We start from the raw sequence: 24,383 nt of genomic DNA on the forward strand, positions 1-24,383 counted from the left end.
TTTAAAGAAATAAATTGGCTGTTACTTGCTTAAAGATGATATTATTCACAAATACAACTCCTAATTAAAAAGTAACAAAGTCGTTGACAATGAGCAATTATTCAATAAATATGTATAACTAATATATATCTATTCTATTTCTTCAATCACCTCCAGTTCCAAATTTATACGTTCTGCAACAATATTGGAATTTGTCTTAGTTTTAGTTGTTGGTCCGAAAGGATTTGTTGGTACTTTTAACTTGTCCGCCTCTGCTTGAAGCATTTTTATCACAGATTTCATTGTTGGTCGATGTAAAGGGTGCCATTGGATACACCACAGACCGACGGTTGCCAATTTTTTTGGAATTCTAAAATCTCCCTCTTCATCAATAGGGATTTGTATATCTCCTTCAAACAAATTGTGGATCCAGTCTGGATACTCAACTTGTATGTTTTCATCACCACTTGTTGTTTTTGTATTCTTTCTTCCTCCAACCATCTCCAACAATAACATACCGTAACTGTATATATCGGACTTATAAGAGACATTTCCAAAATTTCTAGAAAAAACTTCAGGTGCCATGTAGCCTAATGTTCCCTTAGCTGCAGTCATGGATACATTACTTTGATTTTTCGAACACATCTTAGCCAAACCAAAATCTGTGATTTTGGGAGTGAAATTGTCATCTAGCAAGATATTATGAGGATTGATGTCAAAGTGTAAAATTCTTTGATCACAACCTTGGTGGAGATACTCAATGCCATTAGCTATGCCTAGAGCAATTTGTTGCAATTTATCCCATCCAAGGAAATCATCTTTGTTGTTCGGGTGAGATATGAATTTTTGTAACGAACCATTTGGAAAAAAGTCATAAACTAAAGCACGATGAAAACCATCTGCGCAAAAGCCGAGCAAACGAACGACATTGAGATGGTGGATTTTGCCCATGGTTCCCACTTCATTTATGAATTCCTTCCCATCTCCCTCTGCATTATTAAGAATCTTCACGGCTACTAGAATTTGGTTCGATAATTTACCTTTATAAACAGCTCCATGAGCCCCTTCCCCTATCTTATCTTTAAATTTATTTGTAATTCTCTTCAAGTCTGCATAAGAGAACCTAGTTGGCTTTAAAGCCCTGTAATCCTTCAAAAAGTTTTCAATTCTTGTATGATCTTCGCCTTTCATTTTAACATATCTATATATTTGAAAAATGGAACCAAATAGAAGAACAAGCAGAGTTGAGCCAATGATTACACCTACAAATTAAACATTCAATATCATTAAATAATTCTCAGATGCATAATTAAAAGATTTCCTCTTAAATCTGAACCAACACCAAAATCAAACGAAATGAGGTATAAAAATGAAGGAATCTCACCTGCAGAGGATAAAATAATCTTCTTTTTTGATTTGTGCTTACATTCTAAGCATCCTTTGTCAATTGTTGTTCCCGACCATGATAATAAGATTGAGTTTTGTTGTATCCCATATACAGATTCATCCGAAAGAATAAGGGGAGAAACTCGTTGAGACAATTTGGTGCAGGATACAAGGTTCAATTCAACGACATCATCGTAAAATCCTGCAATATAAATTGGACAAGAAATCATATCCTGCTGCGAATGGACCCTTCTAAGATAACGCTGCCCTAGCGAAGAACAATCAAAGAAACTAATATGGGTAAACTCATTGTATAGCACAGGAAACCTAGAACCATCAATAATCCGAAAAGGAAAAATTGATGAAGAGAAATTGGGCTGAAGTAAGAGTCGTGGAAAACAGTGTTCGGGATCGCGTGCTTCCAATACCTGCGATGTGTAGTTAATGACCCTTATGAGGAGTTTTATTGGGACTGGATAAGCAGGTAGTTCAAGAATCTTGTTATCATGTGTACAAGATAGATTGAAAGGACATCCAATGGATGGAAGGCCATTACCAAGCAAAGATATTAGCAATGATATTGCTATTATGAAGGAAGAACTCTGATTGCAAATCATTTCACACTTTTTTTTGATGTAAAAAAAAAAAAGCAAATGACCAAGGGGCAACGGTGATGGTAAATAGAACTCAAATTACCAGGTCCAAGACAATGCTATATGATATGAATATTATTAATTTAAAATGGTAAAGTATGAAGGAAAACTTCAAAGTCCAAGTCAATGCTATGATGACTTTGACCTTAAGAAAGACAGTTTTCTATTTTGTATTATCTCTAGTGTGAGAATAATCTCAAGAGAATTATTAATTTAAAACGGTAATGTATGAATGAAAACTTCCAAGTCCAATTCAATATTGTGATGACTTTGACCTTGGACCGGCAGAATTTGTTATAGTGCTTCGGGTGTCGATTAAAGTTTCATATTAAATAAAAATTGATATTGAACAACATATAAAGTGGAAGACGCATAACTTATGTATTGAGGTTTTTAGTGAAGATGTGGTAACCAAAATCCATTTGTGCAGTTTTTTTATTGAAGAGGCTAAAATGCAATATAAAACAAAAATGGCCTTCCTAGCATAAGTTGTGCCAAAGAAGAAACACCAAAATACAAACAGAATTCGTCACAATATTTACAAGGCAAAAGCCAACCACCAAGAAGCGAAGAAAGAAATAAAGACAATTAGCCTACTTTGATTTTTCGAACACATCTTAGCCAAACCAAAATCAATAATTTTGGGAGTGAAATTGTCATCTAGCAAGACATTATTAGTATTGATGTCAAAGTGTAGAATTCTTTGATCACAACCTTGGTGTAAATACTCAATGCCATCTGCTATGCCTAGCGCAATTTGTTGCAATTTATCCCATCCAAGGAAATCATCTTTGTTGTTCTGGGGAGAAATGCATTTTTGCAACGAACCATGTGGGAAAAAGTCATAGACTAAAGCACGACAAAATCCATTTGCGCAAAAGCCAAGCATACGCACGACATTGAGATGTTAATTTTGCCCATGGTTCCCACTTCATTTATGATTTCCTTCTCATCTCCCTCCACATATGGGTATGGGAAATAGAGTAGCTTATGTACTAAGCCTAATAATCTAGTAGTACGATCCATATATCCATTTTTTATTTGGACATCCACCATTAATATTTATAACAATTTTCAAGTTTTGTTAACTTTTTAATTTTTTTTTTTTTTTGTGAATTCAATCTAAGCTGCTGAAATTGACGGGAGAGAATTGAACATTTGAGAGTAGCACGTTTCAAGGTCTAAAACCAACCCTACAATTGTTAACTTTTAAAATTAAATATTAAACCAGATTGAAAAATCATAAACTACAAATTTCAACCTGTAATCACTAATTTCTCATTTATTAAAAAAAAATCACTAATTTCTCATATTTTATATCTCTTGCTGCCCACTCACTTATGCGACAATGAAACTTCCTGTCTGATCAAAAAATCGAAACTTCCTACTGTGCTTCGTTCCCATTTCCACCGTTTTACAATGCAATTTATTTATTAGCATACTAATTGTTATTCGAATTATCATAAAATATATGGCTAAAGTGCACTTTTCGTCCCTTAAGTTTAAAAAAGTTACGATTTTAACCCCCTATGAAATAAAATGACAAATTTAATCCCTTATGTTTTAGCACCTTTACAATATTAGTCCTTTTGTCCAATTTTGACCAGTCAACGTATGTGTGGCATGCCACATGTATAATTTCTGAATTAAAAAAAAATTAAAAAACATAAGGGGAAGGAGATGCATTTGCTGGAATTCACGCCTGATCCAAAAAAAAAACTGATTAAAAAAATGCCACATAATTATTTTATAAATTAAACAAATAAAAAGAAATGAAAACAATTTAAAAAATCAGTTTAAAAAAGTTACGATTTTAACCCCCTATGAAATAAAATGACAAATTTAATCCCTTATGTTTTAGCACCTTTACAATATTAGTCCTTTTGTCCAATTTTGACCAGTCAACGTATGTGTGGCATGCCACATGTATAATTTCTGAATTAAAAAAAATTTAAAAAACTTAAGGGGAAGGAGATGCATTTGCTGGAATTCACGCCTGATCCAAAAAAAAAAAACTGATTAAAAAAATGCCACATAATTATTTTATAAATTACATCACCTTCCCCTTAAGTTTTTTAAAATTTTTTAATTCAGTAATTACACATGTGGCATGTCACACATGCGTTGACTGGTCAAAATTGGACAAAAGACTAATATTGCAAAGGGGCTAAAACATAAGGGGCTAAATTTATCATATTTATTTATAGAGGGACAAAATCGCAACTTTTTGAAACTTAACGGAGAAAAGGTGCACTTTAGCCAAAATATATTTGTCAATACCTCTCCTTTTCGTATATCTTTGGCAGAAACTTCACTCTAGACTTGTCTATTGAGTCCACTTTTCTTGGGTCATTCATAACAATAATGGAGGACTATTCAAAACAATATATAATGGAGAAACAAAGTTATTTAATGGCGGGCCATTCGATGGTGAAACACTTTATTAAGTATTTTATTTTTTTAGGCTAGCCTGTCTATTATTAATTTTAATATTGATTTTGATTAGCAGATTTGATTAATTTATGATCGTAGTCACATCTTTTGACAAGTGGTGAACCGTTAATTGATTCGGGTGTCTAGTTTGCGATACTTTAACGAATTGGTTCGCATAAATTCTCCTCTTATTCATGGAGGAAATTGACATTCGTGTTAAGATTATACAGCAGGTTCAGTCACCGGTAATTTAACAGAATTGTACAGCATTTAAGATTTTTGGCAGACAATTAATTTGGCTGGTTCAATCACAGGTTTCCATTTATTTTAATTACAGCAGAAACAGCTAATAAGAACATAGGTTGCTATGGTGCGTTTATTAATAATATTCGAACTCTAAGTATGGTAGGTATATTGGTAAGGAAATTAAGTAACAATGGTAAGAAAACCAGAAATTATACATGTTTGGCCGCAGTGGCGGAGCCAGAAAAGAAGTCTCGGGTGGGTCGCTAAAATAAACAATAAAGTACAATATAATATTTTTTGGTGTATCTTTTATAGTTTTATTTTAGTTGTCTTTAACAAGAAATGTAATATAATTAACTCATATAGTATTAACAACTCTAGAACATATTTTATCGTTAATATAAGTAAATGACATATATTTATGAATGGTCTTTTTTTAACTTTATAAATACCAAATTATTTTGCCACTTTGCTTTTACTTTCTTATAACAATTCATCTTGTTCAAATAAGTGGAAAACAAAAAAGAAAAGGGGAAAACATCAAGAGCTAGTGAAACATATATCTTCTGTTGTATCTCTAATTATATTCCCATTTTGTTTCGTTGCCAATGGTTAAGAAATTAGTTTACACTTTTCAATTAAGGCAAGCGAGAATAGATTAATCAAATTAGAAATTCTAATGAAGGATGTTCAAAGCAACGCTGACGACGGCGAAAAAGCAAATCAACGGTGACTTTCAAATTCGCGGTGAAAAAACTGAGACAAGAGTAAGAGAGAGACTACGAAGAGGGCTTTCACATCGGCTATGACAACACTGATTGGGTAACTTGAAAGTGGAATGGGCAGCGACATTAAAAGAGTTGAAGAGTTGAAGAGGAAAGTTGAAGTTGGAAATTGCGTGCGTTAGAAGAGCTTGGGAAAAGGAAGGGTCGTGGTTGAGTAGTAGAGAAGGTGGACCATTTTTGTATTTTTCTTTAATAAAAAGGAATGTTTTACTAATTTTCTTATAGAAAAAAATTATTTTGCTTTTGGGTGGGTGGGCCGTGGTCCACCTTAGCCCATACAAAGCTCTGCCATTGTGTTTGGGTGTGACTTGTGGATTTTAAAGTGTAAAGTGAAACAAATTAAGGATTGTTATTTTATCAAACTCGTGATTGATTATGATATACATACAATATCTGCATTTGATTTATTAATCAATAGATGATATTCTTTAGTTTACAGTTTAAAGTAAATTGCTAATAGATAAAATTGAAGGCTTTAAAGAAATAAATTGGCTGTTACTTGCTTAAAGATGATATTATTCACAAATACAACTCCTAATTAAAAAGTAACAAAGTCGTTGACAATGAGCAATTATTCAATAAATATGTATAACTAATATATATCTATTCTATTTCTTCAATCACCTCCAGTTCCAAATTTATACGTTCTGCAACAATATTGGAATTTGTCTTAGTTTTAGTTGTTGGTCCGAAAGGATTTGTTGGTACTTTTAACTTGTCCGCCTCTGCTTGAAGCATTTTTATCACAGATTTCATTGTTGGTCGATGTAAAGGGTGCCATTGGATACACCACAGACCGACGGTTGCCAATTTTTTTGGAATTCTAAAATCTCCCTCTTCATCAATAGGGATTTGTATATCTCCTTCAAACAAATTGTGGATCCAGTCTGGATACTCAACTTGTATGTTTTCATCACCACTTGTTGTTTTTGTATTCTTTCTTCCTCCAACCATCTCCAACAATAACATACCGTAACTGTATATATCGGACTTATAAGAGACATTTCCAAAATTTCTAGAAAAAACTTCAGGTGCCATGTAGCCTAATGTTCCCTTAGCTTCAGTCATGGATACATTACTTTGATTTTTCGAACACATCTTAGCCAAACCAAAATCTGTGATTTTGGGAGTGAAATTGTCATCTAGCAAGATATTATGAGGATTGATGTCAAAGTGTAAAATTCTTTGATCACAACCTTGGTGGAGATACTCAATGCCATTAGCTATGCCTAGAGCAATTTGTTGCAATTTATCCCATCCAAGGAAATCATGTTTGTTGTTCGGGTGAGATATGAATTTTTGTAACGAACCATTTGGAAAAAAGTCATAAACTAAAGCACGATGAAAACCATCTGCGCAAAAGCCGAGCAAACGAACGACATTGAGATGGTGGATTTTGCCCATGGTTCCCACTTCATTTATGAATTCCTTCCCATCTCCCTCTGCATTATTAAGAATCTTCACGGCTACTAGAATTTGGTTCGATAATTTACCTTTATAAACAGCTCCATGAGCCCCTTCCCCTATCTTATCTTTAAATTTATTTGTAATTCTCTTCAAGTCTGCATAAGAGAACCTAGTTGGCTTTAAAGCCCTGTAATCCTTCAAAAAGTTTTCAATTCTTGTATGATCTTCGCCTTTCATTTTAACATATCTATATATTTGAAAAATGGAACCAAATAGAAGAACAGGCAGAGTTGAGCCAATGATTACACCTACAAATTAAACATTCAATATCATTAAATAATTCTCAGATGCATAATTAAAAGATTTCCTCTTAAATCTGAACCAACACCAAAATCAAACGAAATGAGGTATAAAAATGAAGGAATCTCACCTGCAGAGGATAAAATAATCTTCTTTTTTGATTTGTGCTTACATTCTAAGCATCCTTTGTCAATTGTTGTTCCCGACCATGATAATAAGATTGAGTTTTGTTGTATCCCATATACAGATTCATCCGAAAGAATAAGGGGAGAAACTCGTTGAGACAATTTGGTGCAGGATACAAGGTTCAATTCAACGACATCATCGTAAAATCCTGCAATATAAATTGGACAAGAAATCATATCCTGCTGCGAATGGACCCTTCTAAGATAACGCTGCCCTAGCGAAGAACAATCAAAGAAACTAATATGGGTAAACTCATTGTATAGCACAGGAAACCTAGAACCATCAATAATCCGAAAAGGAAAAATTGATGAAGAGAAATTGGGCTGAAGTAAGAGTCGTGGAAAACAGTGTTCGGGATCGCGTGCTTCCAATACTTGCGATGTGTAGTTAATGACCCTTATGAGGAGTTTTATTGGGACTGGATAAGCAGGTAGTTCAAGAATCTTGTTATCATGTGTACAAGATAGATTGAAAGGACATCCAATGGATGGAAGGCCATTACCAAGCAAAGATATTAGCAATGATATTGCTATTATGAAGGAAGAACTCTGATTGCAAATCATTTCACACTTTTTTTGATGTAAAAAAAAAAAGCAAATGACCAAGGGGCAACGGTGATGGTAAATAGAACTCAAATTACCAGGTCCAAGACAATGCTATATGATATGAATATTATTAATTTAAAATGGTAAAGTATGAAGGAAAACTTCAAAGTCCAAGTCAATGCTATGATGACTTTGACCTTAAGAAAGACAGTTTTCTATTTTGTATTATCTCTAGTGTGAGAATAATCTCAAGAGAATTATTAATTTAAAACGGTAATTATGTATGAATGAAAACTTCCAAGTCCAATTCAATATTGTGATGACTTTGACCTTGGACCGGCAGAATTTGTTATAGTGCTTCGCGTGTCGATTAAAGTTTCATATTAAATAAAAATTGATATTGAACAACATATAAAGTGGAAGACGCATAACTTATGTATTGAGGTTTTTAGTGAAGATGTGGTAACCAAAATCCATTTGTGCAGTTTTTTTTATTGAAGAGGCTAAAATGCAATATAAAACAAAAATGGCCTTCCTAGCACAAGTTGTGCTAAAGAAGAAACATCAAAATACAAACAGAATTCGTCACAATATTTACAAGGCAAAAGCCAACCACCAAGAAGCGAAGAAAGAAATAAAGACAATTAGCCTACTCCGAGAATAGAAAACGGACTTAGCCACCAACCATGATAATTGAGGGCAATAAACCATTTGTGCACTTGTTCTTAATCAAATGTGTTGATTCAATCCAGCGAGGCTTCCCTAGTTGTTTATCAGAAGTAAACTTTGCAAGACAAAGAATGAGTCTCTCCATTTAATAAAAAAATTCTATTTGAGGAGAAACTTGTTTCGTATTTAGTGGGATAAATTTTTATATCTCTCTTTCTCCAAATGAAATGCTCAATCAAATAGAGAGGATCATAATTTATACCTTTTAAGAACCATTACTAAAAGTCCTCTTCTACAAAAACCATGAGCAGAGGAAAATCATTCTGCTTTGCGGAATCAATATCACTTGTATGCTTCCTCCAAATTGTTATGCTGCTACCGCATCATCATCATCAAACATGTCATGCAATCGTTAATAACAAAACATTTTGTCCAACTTCTTCATGCGGTAAAATCAGCAACATAAAACATCCATTTCGACTTAAGAATGACCCAGCGACCTGTGGGGATCCGAGCTACGAGTTATCCTGCGAAAACAACATCACAACCTTAAATCTGTTTTCAGGTAAGTACTATGTGTTGGAAATCAACTATAAAAACTACACAATTAGGTTAGTTGATGCCGGGTTGCAAGAGGGTGATTGCTCCTCCATTCCTCGTTACTTCTTAACCACATCCAACTTCTCAAGTTTTTACTTTAGTATCAACGACGGCGAACCATATCAAACCAATTATCTGCCTGGGTACATAATATACTTGAAGTGTAGCAAATCAGTGAATGATGATCCTGAGTACGTGGATACCGCTCCCTGCATCAGCTCGGACTCCAAAAGCCATGTTTACGCTTATGCCGGGGGATACTTGACAGTTGGGAAATTAAAAGATTATTGCAAAGTGATGCTTGTAGCTATGTCATCCTCAGATTTTCATAGTGTCAGTGTTAGAGAAGGTGTACCAGATCGACCCCTTTCATACGAGGAGGATATTCATGCAATGCTACTCTATGGATTTGAGTTATCTTGGATCAGCGGTGCTTGTAGGGAATCTTGCGGCGATAACATGGGGTGCAACTTGAACTACACGACCGGAGATCTTGAATGTTATAGAGACTTCAACCGATTTCGATATTGCCATTATCCATTCAGATTTCAATCGATCAATTGCAGTAAGAAATGCATCTTTTCTATTTGATAAATTTGTCTTTTAAATTTAAATTCAATAATCCATTTAGGCCAATATGTTTGTTTCAAGTTTATAAAATATAGGTTTAATGATGTGTTTCGTTATTGCAATTAGGCGTCATTTAAAAATTAGTCTTTGTAATTGCTAATTCTGGTAATTTACCCTTGCATTGTTTAATCATTTAAAATTTCGTCATTTGAACAACTTAATCACTACCAAGTCATCAAATTAGCAAAATGGCATGGAAATTGACAAAAATACCCTCGTCTTTATTATAAGAAGAAGATGAAGACAGGGGTAAAAATGTCATTTCACGAATGGATGACGAGGGTATTTTTGTCCATTCCCATGCCATTTTGCTAATTTGATGACGTGACAGTGATTAAGTTGGTCAAAGGACGAAATTTTAAATTATTAAACAATACAGGGGTAATTTTCCAAGATTAACGATTATATGGACAAATTTTTAAATGACCCTTAATTGCAAGGACGAAACACATCATTAAGCCTAAAATATAATCTTGGGAATAATTTTCTTGCAAATATAAGGATTGAATTTTATTGTCACATTTATTGAGAAAATATGTTTGCTTAGTAATTAAAGTATTCTTGGGAATGACAGATATAGATTTTATTGTCACGATTGAGAAAATATGTTTGGTTAATATTTAAAGTATTTTTGAAAATGACTTTATAAAGCGATGATTATAGATAATAAATAATTAGTTATTTTTCCCTAAAAAAAAAAATTAGTGATTTTATTTTTATCTCATGAGAACTTTATTCCTCTTAATTTTCTTAGGAACAAAACAACATTTCCAGCAAACTTCTATTCCGAGGAATAAAATTTTAAAATTTTTAGAAAACATAGAAATATATCTTTCCTGCTACCATATTCCCATAAATCTCTAAATATGACTTGAAACAAACACCTTAGGTTTTTTTTTTAATAGGAAAAGCCAATTTTTTTAGGGAAAGAAACACTTTTAACATTTTTTAACGTTTGTTTAAGATTATTAGAAAAATCATTTTATAAAAAATTGTCTATTTTAAACACGTGAACTATTTAAAAATTCTTTTTTTTGTTTAAAATCACTATTTTGGGTAGTTGATAAACAGAAATAGTTTCAAATTTTTTTCTTAAAAAAATCGCTAGATTTTTGTAACACAAAATCTATTTGTTTTAAAGCTAAAAAACCCACCCTCTATCCAACCTTTTTTATTATTTAGAGGTAATGTTTTTTCTGTTTCATTTCTTTTCAGACCAAAAAATATCAAAGCTGGTCATATTAGTGGAAGGTAAGGAGTTATCGCTAAGTTTGTTTGCATTCTTTTTTGAAATTATTATTATTATTATTATTATTATTATTATTATCATCATCATCTTTGTTTCATAACATAAATAAACATGTAAATAAAAAGCACAAATATTTTTTTTTGAATATAAATAAAAAGCACAAATCAATACGACACTTAAATGTTTATAAACACAATGGTACCCATTTAATTTTTTTTTTAGGGAATCCATTTAATTTGGTTGCTATTTATCCATCATCCAATCAATCAATTTCATCCCTCATGCAATCAATATCATGTTATATTTTCATATTAATTTAAGTTAAAATTAAATTAAATATTAAACAATTTTTTTTAGGGAATAGTGTGACACCCTAAACCCCAAAATATAATATATAATATTTATATAAAAGCTTTCTGAAAGGATTAAATACAATATTCTTAAAATCTTTTTCAAGGTGAAGGATATCACAACTCAAATGTACATTAATTCTAATCAAGAATTTAAAAAATCAATTATATATAACTTTGGCTTAAGGCCTAATGTTTGATAACTACAAAAAGTTTTACAAATTTATTAAAAAGTACATGTTATAATATAATACATTTATCCAAACCCGATGTCACATATCAGAGCCGATAATACTCTCAATATAAAAGAGAAATTGACAATCAATGACCTAAGACATTAAATGCAACCTTAATAAGTTGCGATGTCCACAAATGACAATATGAAAACAAATATCAACCCTTACTCCTCATTACCTAAGTGAGTATAATCATCGTCTCTCAAAGGCTAAGTACGTCGCAATTAGGACATTACCCAAACTCCATCCTCGTCTCTCACAGGCTAAGTAACTTGTCTCAATAATATCTATCACAAAATTTATATAATATACACTAACATCCGTAATAGTTCTTATAATTATATAATAATTCTTATATAATTTTTTTAATAAAACAGATAAAATGACATCAAAAATAGTGGATCCCAACTAAGTTGGTATCCGGCTCTAATATTTTTTAAATGCTCATAAATATTATTAAAAAAAAGAAAAAAAAATACATAAAAATCGGGGGGACCCTTAACCACATAAGTGTATCAACCTCTTATTAATCTAAAAACTAATTAAAGGTCTTCGATGCGGAGATTGAGCTCTTAACCAACACTGAGGCGGTTCATGTACCTCAACGCCCTGCAGCAATGGCAACGAGCTTAACGACCCTTTCAAACCCCACAACACACACTAAACAATGTGAATGGCGAATCTTAAACTGATGTATGGACAAAACGTCAACACACTACAAATCCAAGAGCCAATAACTCCCTGCAAAAAACGGCAGCAAGCATAACGACTCTTTTGAGTCCAACAGTCCCAATGAAACATAGAGAATGACTTAGAAAATCACAAATTACAGAGAGATTGGTGCGGTGTCAGCATAACAAACCATGAATCATGCAGGGCTCAACAACTCTAAAAAGGAATAAGAGATTCCAAAGTCAGACATACCAACCATGAACTAGAAACCAACCTACAACAACTCCAGCACCACCATCTGTAGATCCTGGAAACTTAACCATCAAGAACTGGTCCAGATTTCTAAGATCACCCATATTTTAGAACTATCTCATAACTAAAAGATCCTTTGACCAGCAAAGATCCACCGTCGAATCTAGCTTCAGTCACCGATTCGTGCGAATGATCCTTGCACCGACCACCACCATGAAAAAAGCAAAGGTTATTGAAACTGACCCAAAAAAGGGTTGTTGAACACCGAAAGCAATGCCAACCTCAACCAAAACCACCAACATCGAAAGCGCTGACAGATCTACGAGAGGGGTAGTGCGGAGGGCAGCCGCCACTCATTGCTCCACCATCCGTATAAGCTACATCTCAAATAAAAAGTTTGGATATGGTGAGGGTAGAGGTGGTGTATTGATAATTCTAATATTTGAAATAAATTAAATGTATCTTATTTCAAACAATACATATCAATACAAACAATACTTCATCTCGCAACATAGCATTATCACGGTGAGCTTCAAATTAATTGTGGGAAGTATGGTTTTCCCGTTCATAAAAATTATCTCATGATTCAAACTTACTCTCACCCCGTACCTCGTTTGACGATCTAATTTGACACAAGGGAAATAATTAGAGGTCGGTCGCATGCAACAAACAATTAGTATTCAATAGCTCAAAACATAAATTTATAAACAAAATAGTGTTAAAATGAGATAAAAAGAATAACATGAAAAAGCCTCACTAACACAACATAGCATCGACAGTCCGAACTATGCCGAAAATGAAAACAAGTACTTCATCTTGAAGGTTTCGACACAAGGAACCTAGGAAACGGTGTTTGTTTAACCAAACAGCGAACTTGCTGTTAGGAATCAGTCAATTTAATTTCACAAAAGACAATGAACATGGCAAACCGGAGCCACAATCAATGAAATTGATGCCAAAACTGATTATGTAAATGGTTTCGAGTGGGAATCCAAGGTTTCGTCTTTCATCGTGGCTTTATGAGGGAGAAATCGATGAGAGAGAAAAGATTAATGGAGTTTTGAATGGTGGCTGCGATTATGAGAAAACTCATGAAGAAGATGATTTATTAGTTTTTGAGGGTGTGCAAATATAAATTAGAACTAAATCAGGGGTCTGAATAAGAGATTTGTCATATAAGACTAACAAGTGTTCAAATGCTGGGCTACGAAATAGCCCAAGGAAGGGAGACTTAGTTTGGCCCAATTCAAGTATGCAGTATAAAACATGAGGTGTAGGAAGTAGTCTGGTTCAAGTATACTTTTATGTTAATCCAAGTTCTAACAACAAATACTAATCACTCGATCTACTCGACCATAGGGCTGGCAAATTGGATGGATTGGATGGATATGAATTTGGATCTGAATGGATGGATAAAAAAAAAAATCTATTTTGTGAACGCTTTCGAGTGGGAATCCAAGGTTTTTTTCCCGAGGAATTTAAAGTTTTGTTTTTTTAGGTTTTTAAGGTTATGTTTTTTTTAAAGTAATGTGAAATTGACATGTTTGTCCTTTATTTCAAGTGAGTTAAAATAGTGGAATATTTTTTTTTTTTCAAAATCAAGTAGGAGTTGGTTGTTAACTTACTCCTTGATGTTTTTAGATGAACGTTATTCAACAACTCTATTTTATTTCTAAATTAATGGCTGGTATGTTATTTCTTCTAATTGTTGACGTTTAAATTATTGCAGATATTATACTTGGCATTATTAAAGGTAATATTTTATTTTTGTGATCAGTTATTTCTATATTATTAGTTTTACATTAATCATTTCAATTTAAATATTTTTAATGGCAAATTGATGTAAAAATTGCCAGCTAAGTAGAGGTGGGATGGGGTGAAAGATCATTAATTACAGGATAGTAGAAGTGGTTATGGACACCCTAATAAAAATGAAGAGTACCCAAATGGAAGCAAAAAATAAACAACTTAAAAGGGTAATACATGTCAACCAAGAGGGGTACAGAAACCACAACTAGACAACCCGACATGCATCTGCATATCTAGAGAAAACAACCAGACATGAAAAGCAAATTGCAAAATAAAATGGTATCTGAACATTTATGAGTACCGAACCTAGATCTTGAAAACGACGAATGAACTTGATCGCCAACACATAAACATATTCATGAACTTACAACTCACTCCATTGAAACAACAAGAATTAACATGCATTTCTACCTAAACATACCAAAGCCAACCTTAAATTATGATATGGATAAGACATCGACACACAACAAATCAGCACGACGGAGCCAACATTGATAAAAGAGACATCAACAATTGTTTATTACAACTTCAAGCAATTTGCGCGATGGAGGCAACCATAATCGATGAACGGGTGCATCAAACAAGAAAACGAAGAAATCACAACTAGCTACCCAAAAATTGCACACACATCCAACACTATCGTTGAAAATGGCAAAACACCTTGCATGACAACTGCAGAAGAATAAATTGTAGTTGAGGGAGGGAGACGATCAACAGACAGGGGCATACCAACCCAAGGAGTTTTCCTAAACCACTCGGTGAAATCAATAGACGATCCATCTACTTGTTGTCTAAGGTTCATTAAATTGGTTGTCATAACATCAGGATGAGGTCAATAAAAAACCTATCATGGAAACACTTTTTCATGTTTACCTATGTTTGGACTGAGTTTGGTGAAAGGGGAGAGTACCACAAGAAGGTTGTTCATGTTAACAATAAAGGGAAACACTTCAACTTGTGGAATTATTATGGTTCCCCTTACCTCACTACGAAGTGAATCTTCCAATAAGCTAAATAGTTGATTTTCCATCTTCCCCCGAGATAGTAGGAAAATCAGGAGTCTTATATATAACCTCTTGGAAGAGGCAACAATATGTCGTCCCATTTAAGATATGATTTCTATACACATGTTTATCCATTGGTTTCAATTGTATCCCAAAATACTCTTAATTGCATCAATTACGAGGTTATGACCCAACAATTGTGATCATGGAGGCCTTTCCTTAACTCTAACTAGCTAGCACCACATATTTTCTAGGGCATTTTGGAAACCTTTCTAAGCCTACACTTGAGGTACAGGAATTCTTCATGATTGTTTTAAGTTCGGCTAACCATTGATTCTCCATTGAGTCGCTTGATATAAGAAAGGGTGATAATGCAGAAGTGAATTCACACTCCATGGTTGTTCACTAACATCTGTTACTGCTAGCCTAGGTTTTGTCAAATACATTGAGGTTGATACATATGAATGACGTTGTGGCATGTATGTTACATTATTAGTTGATGCACATGGAAAACATTTTAATGGTTATTGCATTGGATAATCCATAACGCAAAGTCAAACTCCTTCTGATACATCGCCAACATATCGTCCAAAACAAGACTTGTTGCTCACCTGAATAGTATTACCATAAGATGAAACTTGCAACATTCCAATGTGTCCTACAACTTTAGTTGACCTTTTTGTTTCATATGTATCTGACTAGATTGAATGTTATCATCAATATAAGTATCATTCATCGCTATGTTCTTCAAGTAGTTAGCCATAACATATATTCTATACTAGGAATCAGCTGAACATGTTCGGGTCCTACCAATGCAATAATCGATTGGATTTGATTAACATCACCTTCATGATATTGGCTTATGTTCTGGACCGGCTAGAAAGCCAATCCAACGTTGACACATCGACAAAGACTCCTCCGGATCAAGTCATGCCACCACACCGGAACTTCAACTGTCACTATTGCCTCCATCCGTCTTCACGGGGAAGATCATTTTACGCTAGAAGGACGGGCTCGTTAGATAAACCACCACTGTCCAACAATCTCCATCATAACCGTTTTATGTTATGCAATCCTCCACCGTAACCGTTTTCAGTTATATGTTCCTCCACTGCAACGGTTAGCAATCACTACATCTCTCACAAATCTATGGCTAGAACTCGCAAAAGAATCGCCACAACTAGATCCTTTGCCACTCAAAGTTCACAACCTGCGATTCGATTTCTCCAGGATCAATCGATGCCGATCCTGGAACCGGTGATTCAAGCTGAAAACGTTGACCAGAACGAGCATCGATGTGCAACAATGAAAGTGTCGCTTCCTCCTTTTTCATCCTTCTCCTCACATGGAGGAGGTTCCCCTCTCTCTGCCGAAACAAACGTCCTTCTGACGAATCTGGCGAATCTTCTTCAACAACAAAAGGAAAGACTCATACACGTGGAAGAGGTTAAAGAGAAGATTCCAACATAAATCACGACTCAAATCAAAGTATCTCAGAGGAATCAACAAAATGATCTAGTCCTCGAGAACATTGTTTCCATTCCAATTCAGATCCACCGCAAAGGCGATGGTAAGTAACATGCTCCATGTTGTGCCTAACTATAATATCACCTTAATGCCCATCTATCAAAAAATATCTAGTTTCCATGAATGGTCATCCAGGCAGGAGTGGTGCAATATTGTTGTCCTTCATATCCATGATCACAAAATCCAATGGAAAAACAAATTTATCTACCTCTAACAACACGTTTTCAACTTTCCAATATGGGTAAGCTAAAGATTCATTAGCAAATTCGTATCGCAAATGGTGCTTCACTTAGACTTCATCCAAATCTCATGCTTTACTTTTCATTTTTTTCAAGGCATCTTGTTATAACGAGATGCGAATATAATGACAATAACAGTAAAAGACAACTGAAAAATGACTCAAGATTTAACGTGGTATATCCATCAATGTGCTAACTAATCCACTGAAAAGAATTCCACTAAAATCGATGATTACAGATACTGAATAGTATTGGTAATATCAGCTATAACAATAATTCACTCTGATGTGGGACTTTTTTCATATTCTCCGATGTGGGACTTTTTCCCAACACTAATTCACTCCTTTATATTTATGCCAACTACACATACATCTATCTTATTTGTGTCTCCAAACTTTTAATTGAGACCTCACAAATTTTACGCATAGTTTCCTTTTTTAAGGCCAGTTCTTCAACGTGAATTTAATAGGTTTCCATCAATTGATTCATAGGTTCTTCTAAGGTTATTATGACTTGTTGAGGATGGATGAGACGAGGCTATTGAATTTCTTAATGTGGTTGTATTTCATTGTTGTTTCTCCATAAGGTATTTGAAGAGGCTGGCGAACAAGGAGTATATAAGTATTTCGGCATGAGTTCTTTTATTGCCTGATGTATGTCCCTATGTACTTGCTCTTTTGATAACCCGAAATTTGCTGACATGAATTCTCCATTTTGATGAGGTTGTTTATAGAAAAACTTAAACCTGCTCATGATAATTATGCTAACTCCCTTGCTTCTAGTTTTTTGTAATTGTTTCCAACTGAGCACTTAGAAGTTTATTGCTAGTAAGGAATGCATCATGCGTCTCAAGTTCAAATGCACATTTTCTTCTTTGAACACCTCTATTTCTATCTTGTGACCAATACTCATCTAAGGACATGTTGTCAACCAGTTCAATCACTTTTGCAGTTGTTTTGATTATCATAGTGTTGCCTATTGACGCATCCAACATCATGCATGTTTGTGCCTTTAGACCAGTGGTGAACATTTGTATCGTCTACATATCATCATATTTATGGCATTTGCACCTTTTGATAAGAAATTTAAATATCTCCCATGCATCATAGTGATTCTCCGACTTGATGTATGAAACTTGTAGTATCTTGCTTCCTCTTCAAGTATTTGGTGAAAGTAAAGATAGAGACAAGAAATTGGCTCTTCAATTGGCCCTAGACAGAAATAGTCCCACTAGAAATTGCAATGAGATAATCTTCTGCACAACCAGTCGGCGAGTAGACGAAAAATATAAGCCATACTTGTGTGATTCTAATATGTTAGGTTGATTTGTGGTACCACATGCTACCAAGAAATGTGTTAGTTGCGCATTGTAGTCTTCTGAATAATCTTTGGATAAATGGTTATCATTCAGAGCATTGAGGAAAAAAATTAGGTCTAAAGTTACTGGATTTGCCATCTAAAACCCAAGGGACCCTTCTTCCAAGTTGTCGAGTTTTCATAGTCTCCTAGCGTGATGCGAGAAATATTTCCCATCTCGCATTCATCAAATGAAAAATCATTATCATTTTGGAGTGGGATATCAGCTACTCTAGTCTCTTCTTTTATGGCTAACCAAATGGATATCCAGATGTCCCTAGAAGGTATTTTGATTTCCAAGTCAATTAGAGTAAGGCATCTTGAACTGCACCTCACAAAGAAAAATGAAAATAACTTTAGTGAACTATGCAAAACAAATAAACACAGAAAACAGTTTAATATTTTAGGTATTTTTTTTATTACAAGATAAACATAAAAAAAGAAAGCAAATATTTTAGGATTTTTGTGAATGTAAGATTAAAAGAAACTAACAAAACTAAAATAAGTAAAATTAATTGCCTTGTTATATGAGATTAATAATCCCCGACAACGGCCATGCAACTATTCTTGGTTGGTGTAAGGCTGTTCCGTTTATTTTTTATTTTTAGCGTGTCTTGCAGCACGGTGGTTGTTGTGCGAAGGGTTCCAGCCCATGTAACTATGTGTTTTAGTTTTAGTTAGGGATTGTGTGAGTTTTTTCAATGTTTGGCATCACTGTTTTTTTTAGGTGATTTTTTTTTTGTTGCTTTTTGGTTTTTGGGCTGTTCTGTGTATATACGACACTCATTTATGGGTTGTAGAATTTTCTCTTTGGCCTGTCGTGTGCGTCTTTTCCCAAGAGAAGCATTAATAAACTTGATTGTTTCAAAAAAGGAAAATGATTAATCCAGCGAAAAATATCTCCACGAGAACATCACGAAGGGAAAATTACTGCTATGCAATGGAAATTCCAGTACCGCACCAACCCGTTTTTGCCGCCCAGCATTTGATGTGATTGGTTGCACGGCATATCAGGACAAAAAGTCTCGCGAGAAATAGCAACGCTGTTCAAAAAATATGCTTATTAAATTAAATTCCAAATTCATTTAGATTATTATAGTTATAGTTTTCAAAATTTTATGAAAATCTTAACTTACAAATCAAATTTTTAGGTCCTTTTTATGGAAAGTTTATATAATGTTCTAAATATGTCCAAAATTTTATTACAGGGACAAAAAGTGAAATTTGAAGAAATTTTATGAATAAAAAATTTAGTCGTCCATAATTTTTTTTTTTTTTTGAAGGAAAATAGCTTATATCATTTCATTAAATATTAAAGTAGTAATAGATGCCGGAGTCTCATCAAAGATATGGAAGCTAGAATAGGATGTGGCTGCTTTAGCTAATTCATGGGCTACCACATTTGCTTGCCTTAATAAACTCAACATCAAAGTTTATTAAATATGAATTACAAATGGTACACTATTATCCATAATGGAACAAAATCAACTACTTTTTTAAGTCAACCTTAAAATCAACATTTGTGAGTTGAAGTTCATGTATCCACCAAATTGCATGGTATATCCCCAATGCTTCTCCAACGTCAACTGAGCACAATGGTGTAAACCACATGATTTTTGAGCGGACATGGTTCCCTGCTGAATCTCGAATGTACATGCCTATTCCTACCTCATTGCTGGAGTTTGAAAATGAGGCATCAACATTACATTTATCAACATTACATTTATGTCTACCGCTCCTTGGTTTCCACCATTTGATATCTATATCTCTGTTGTCAACGATCTAGTCATCATGTTGGTGAAGACATGTAGTTAAAGCTGCATGGACTTAACTTAAAGGATTTTGCTTGCGATTATCGCTCCTCCAACCTTCTAGGAGATGCTTGGCTCTTTCCAGGCTTGTGACAGTCGAGTCTGAAATTTGTTGCCATAACTTAAGATATCTAGCTTTCTAGATTCTCCACATTATGGTAACCATAGTCTCTATTTGAGCTGTTGAGAACTGCTGCAAAAGATTAAATATGATGTCTGGCGCATTATCAAGAAGGTTCAGAAGCGGAGAAATCAAATGCCAAACATTAGCTGCACTCCATACATCTATGACCGTCTTGCAATAGAAAAATATGTGGTAGCTATCCTCATGGGGGTCGTTACACGCGTAGGAAAACATTCTCTAAAAACTCTCCAAACAAAATTATTGACTTTTGAAGTTACTTTGAATTTCCATATACCACTCCGGTATTTGGGTTTCCGCAAATGCATATTGATGATAATGTCTTCAACGCAAATGCGGTAAGAACTTCTAACAGAGTAACATTCATTCTTTTCAGCATTCCATACCAATCTATCTGTATCAACTTGTTGGTGCAAGGGAGTATTTAAAATGTTTTGAGTTGTTTCTGTTGCAAACAAGTTATGAATTAATTTTCTTTCTAAACCTTAGTACTTTGATCAATCAAATGCCCCACTGAATATGGTTTAAGGTCCAACATTTCAGGGCCAACTAGAGGAATACTTGATCCCGCCCCTATCCAAGGCTCGCCCACAATAGGGATGTTAAACCCCAAACCAATTTTTCAACGAGCACCTTTCCTAACAACCACCTTAGCACTGAAAATGCTACTCCAAACAAAGCTTGGATTATTTCCTAATTTTGATTCCTGATAGCTACTATGAGGGTATTAACGAGCTTTGAAAGTTCTTGAAACTAAACTGTTTGAGTCAGTTTGTAATTTCCAACCCTCTTTTCCAAGCATTGCAACATTAAAGGATGCCAAATCTTTGAAACCCATAGCTCCATGATTTATATGCACTGATAACTTTTTCCAAGATAACCAATGTAACCTTTTGTTACTCGCACCCCCATGTCCCCACCAGAAGGCATTCATCATTTTTTCAATTTCATCCAGGAGAGTATTTCGCAATCTGAATATGCTCATAACATAAGACGGAATAGCTTGAAGAACAAATTTGATCATAACTTCCCTACCTGCTTTGGACAAACATTTGTTGCACCAATTGCTGATTTTCTGCCACACTCTATCTTTAATGAAGCTGAATGTTGCTTTTTTGCTGCACCCTACCATATATGGTAATCTGAGATACTTTCCCGTTCCTAAGACAGCACGCACCCCTAAGATGTTGGTGATGGACTGTTGGAGCGGTTCTTGGACATTTCGACTATAAAAGATATCAGAATTAGGAAGGTTGATGGCTTGACCCGATGCTTCTTCATACCTTGTCAAAATCTGCTTCATAACATAAGCTTGACTATCCTCTGCTTGGAAGAACAAAAAACAGTCGTCAGCAAACAATAAGTGGGATACCCTGAGGGCACTACGACAAATACGAACACCTTGAAGTTCCCCTCCATTTTCAGCATTTCACATCAATTTCATTGTCCTTCGCTTGGGTTGCTTTTTTTTTTTTCCATCCAAATTTAATACAATAACAGAATACATAACCAACTTTCCAACTTAGCACTTTATAGGAAAAAATTAAACCAAGAACTACAATTCAGAGACAAATTACCAATATATTGATGTCTAACAAAAGTTCTCATTTGTCTGAATGCAATCTAAATAAAAATCATCAACTTGAATGTACTGTAAACATTGTTGTGCTCATCTTCTAGTGAAGGGTATGCTGCAACAAGAGCATCCTGAGCTCCAATATACAGTGAATTGTAAATCTTCCAATACACCTTCGCTTGGGTTGCAAACCAACACTAAAATTATATATATATACTAGCGAAAAGATGGGCACTCGTGTCCGTCTTTACGCTCTTTTTATTGCGCTAACGCGTGTATATTATCAACGATATTTAATGGAAATTTACGTTTAAATTACAAACGATATTTTATATAAATTTTATATATTTTGAAATTATAAGTATAGATATAAATATTTGTGACTTTCAAATGTAACAAACACAACAATCCTTATTTATCTTTTTCAATGACAATAATAATATAACAAATATAATAAAAATTCTTATCTTTTTTGACAGAAAATTCTTATCTTTTTTAATAACACCAATAATATAACATTGCTATAAGAAAAATTTGTTTAAAGATATGATTGGAACAACAAAAAAGCCAGCCGAAAATCTCCCCAAAAAGGGCTATTTTTCTTTATATATATAGTATAGAAGATATATTGTTCTATATTCGTTTCCAAAAAATATTGTTTTTCCCTGATACTTTACACTTCACAGGAGCATTACAAGTAATTGGCACGAAAAAAACCTATGCATTTTCCGAGGAAGATATTTCTCTTTCTAAAATTGGCATTGAGATAGGAAGAGTCACAGGAAGATATATCTTGCCATCACTTATAGTGAGATTTTCATTGGGATTCATTGTTTTCTTTGTTCTATTGATATATACATGTCGAAGCAGACATAACTCAATTTACGAAAATATTGAAGTTTTTCTTCGTGGAAGTACCTTGATGCCAATAAGGTATTCATACAAAGAAATAAAAAAGATGACTAGAGGTTTCAGAGACAAGTTGGGTGAAGGTGGTTTTGGTGCTGTTTATAAAGGAAAGCTATGCAGCGGGCCATTTGTGGCCATAAAGATGTTGGGTAAATCTAAGAGCAATGGACAAGATTTTATTAATGAAGTGGCAACCATAGGAAGAATACATCACACCAATGTAGTTCGACTTATTGGATTTTGTGTTGAGGGATCAAAGCGTGCTCTTGTTTATGAATTCATGCCCAATGGTTCTCTTGATAAATATATTTCTTCTAGCGAGGATGCTATCTCTCTAACTTATAAGCAAATGTATGAGATATCTCTTGGAGTTGCTCGTGGTATGGCTTACTTACATCAAGGATGTAACATGCAAATTTTGCATTTTGACATCAAGCCCCATAACATCCTTCTTGATGAGAACTTTATCCCCAAAGTTTCCGACTTTGGTCTTGCAAAGCTTTATCCTAATGAGATTAGTATTGTCACTTTAACTGCAGCAAGAGGAACGATTGGATACATGGCTCCTGAATTATTCTACAAAAATATTGGAGGAGTTTCGTATAAGGCCGATGTATATAGCTTTGGAATGCTTTTGATGGAAATGGCAAGTAAGAGAAGAAATTTAAATCCACATGCGGATCGTTCAAGCCAACTTTTCTTCCCTTTTTGGATTTATAATCAATTGATTGAAAAAAGGGAGATAGAGATGGACCAAATTAGTGATGAGGAAAGAAATAATGTGAATAAAATGTTCATAACTGCATTATGGTGTATTCAATTAAAACCAAGTGATCGTCCTTCAATGAACAGAGTGATAGAGATGCTTGAAGGAGATATTGAGAATGTTGAAATGCCTCCAAAGCCCTCTTTGTATCCAAATGAAATGATTGAGGAAGACCTTGACGTCAACTCTAATGAAACTGAATCTGAAAATGATGGCTCTATTAGTTTCATTGAATAAGATACAACAAAGTCTCTGTTGATGAATTCTGCTTAATAGTTTCTAGTACTTCATTTGCTTTCAGAAGTACATTTATGTTATATACGGAAGAATTTATATAGAAAAGAGTCCATCATATAACATGCATTATATATGTCATGACTTATTACTGCTTGCTGAATAGTATGAGTTGATTTACGAGAAACAAGAAGAGTTGATTATATTGTGTTGATTTGAGATGTTGAAGTGTGCTCCTCTTCAAGATTTACGGTTTGATTATCTACGATCTCAATTTTAGTGGGTTAATTTAGCTTATTCAAAAAACAAGAATAATTATCCCACATTTTTTATCACAAAATATATTCATCCATTTATCTCTCTCCCTTTCTTTACTCTTTCTCATTTGACGACAATGACTTATAACAAGATAGAACTTGTAATACATATGAT

General features: G+C 34.1%; 3 protein-coding genes across 4 annotated transcripts; 1 reads left to right on the top strand and 2 right to left on the bottom strand.

The window, feature by feature from the left end:
- LOC25497074 (rust resistance kinase Lr10) lies at window positions 1-2,194 on the bottom strand. Its single transcript, XM_013596637.3, has 2 exons — window positions 1,364-2,194; window positions 1-1,241 (listed from the first exon to the last, which is right to left on the bottom strand). The coding sequence occupies exons 1-2, from the start codon at window positions 1,980-1,982 to the stop codon at window positions 130-132; spliced, it is 1,731 nt and encodes a 576-aa protein (XP_013452091.2). The 5' UTR covers window positions 1,983-2,194; the 3' UTR covers window positions 1-129.
- A 3,762-nt stretch (window positions 2,195-5,956) lies between these two features.
- LOC120575881 (rust resistance kinase Lr10) lies at window positions 5,957-7,946 on the bottom strand. The gene is made up of 2 exons (XM_039826707.1): window positions 7,320-7,946; window positions 5,957-7,197 (listed from the first exon to the last, which is right to left on the bottom strand). The coding sequence occupies exons 1-2, from the start codon at window positions 7,936-7,938 to the stop codon at window positions 6,086-6,088; spliced, it is 1,731 nt and encodes a 576-aa protein (XP_039682641.1). The 5' UTR covers window positions 7,939-7,946; the 3' UTR covers window positions 5,957-6,085.
- A 711-nt stretch (window positions 7,947-8,657) lies between these two features.
- On the top strand, window positions 8,658-24,172 carry LOC11445406 (LEAF RUST 10 DISEASE-RESISTANCE LOCUS RECEPTOR-LIKE PROTEIN KINASE-like 2.1). Of its 2 annotated transcripts, XM_024786046.2 has the most exons (4): window positions 8,663-9,754; window positions 11,035-11,070; window positions 14,308-14,331; window positions 22,729-24,172. In XM_024786046.2, exons 1-4 carry the CDS (start codon window positions 8,893-8,895, stop codon window positions 23,952-23,954), a joined length of 2,148 nt encoding a protein of 715 aa, XP_024641814.1. In that variant the 5' UTR covers window positions 8,663-8,892; the 3' UTR covers window positions 23,955-24,172. The 2 variants fall into 2 exon arrangements, with proteins under 2 accessions (XP_024641815.1, XP_024641814.1); XM_024786047.2 differs by lacking the exon at window positions 14,308-14,331 and having other exon boundaries at window positions 8,658-9,754.
- Window positions 24,173-24,383: the final 211 nt, after the last annotated feature.

The sequence above is a fragment of the Medicago truncatula genome, chromosome 6 (genome assembly GCF_003473485.1).
Source record: "Medicago truncatula cultivar Jemalong A17 chromosome 6, MtrunA17r5.0-ANR, whole genome shotgun sequence".
NCBI lineage: Eukaryota > Viridiplantae > Streptophyta > Magnoliopsida > Fabales > Fabaceae > Medicago > Medicago truncatula.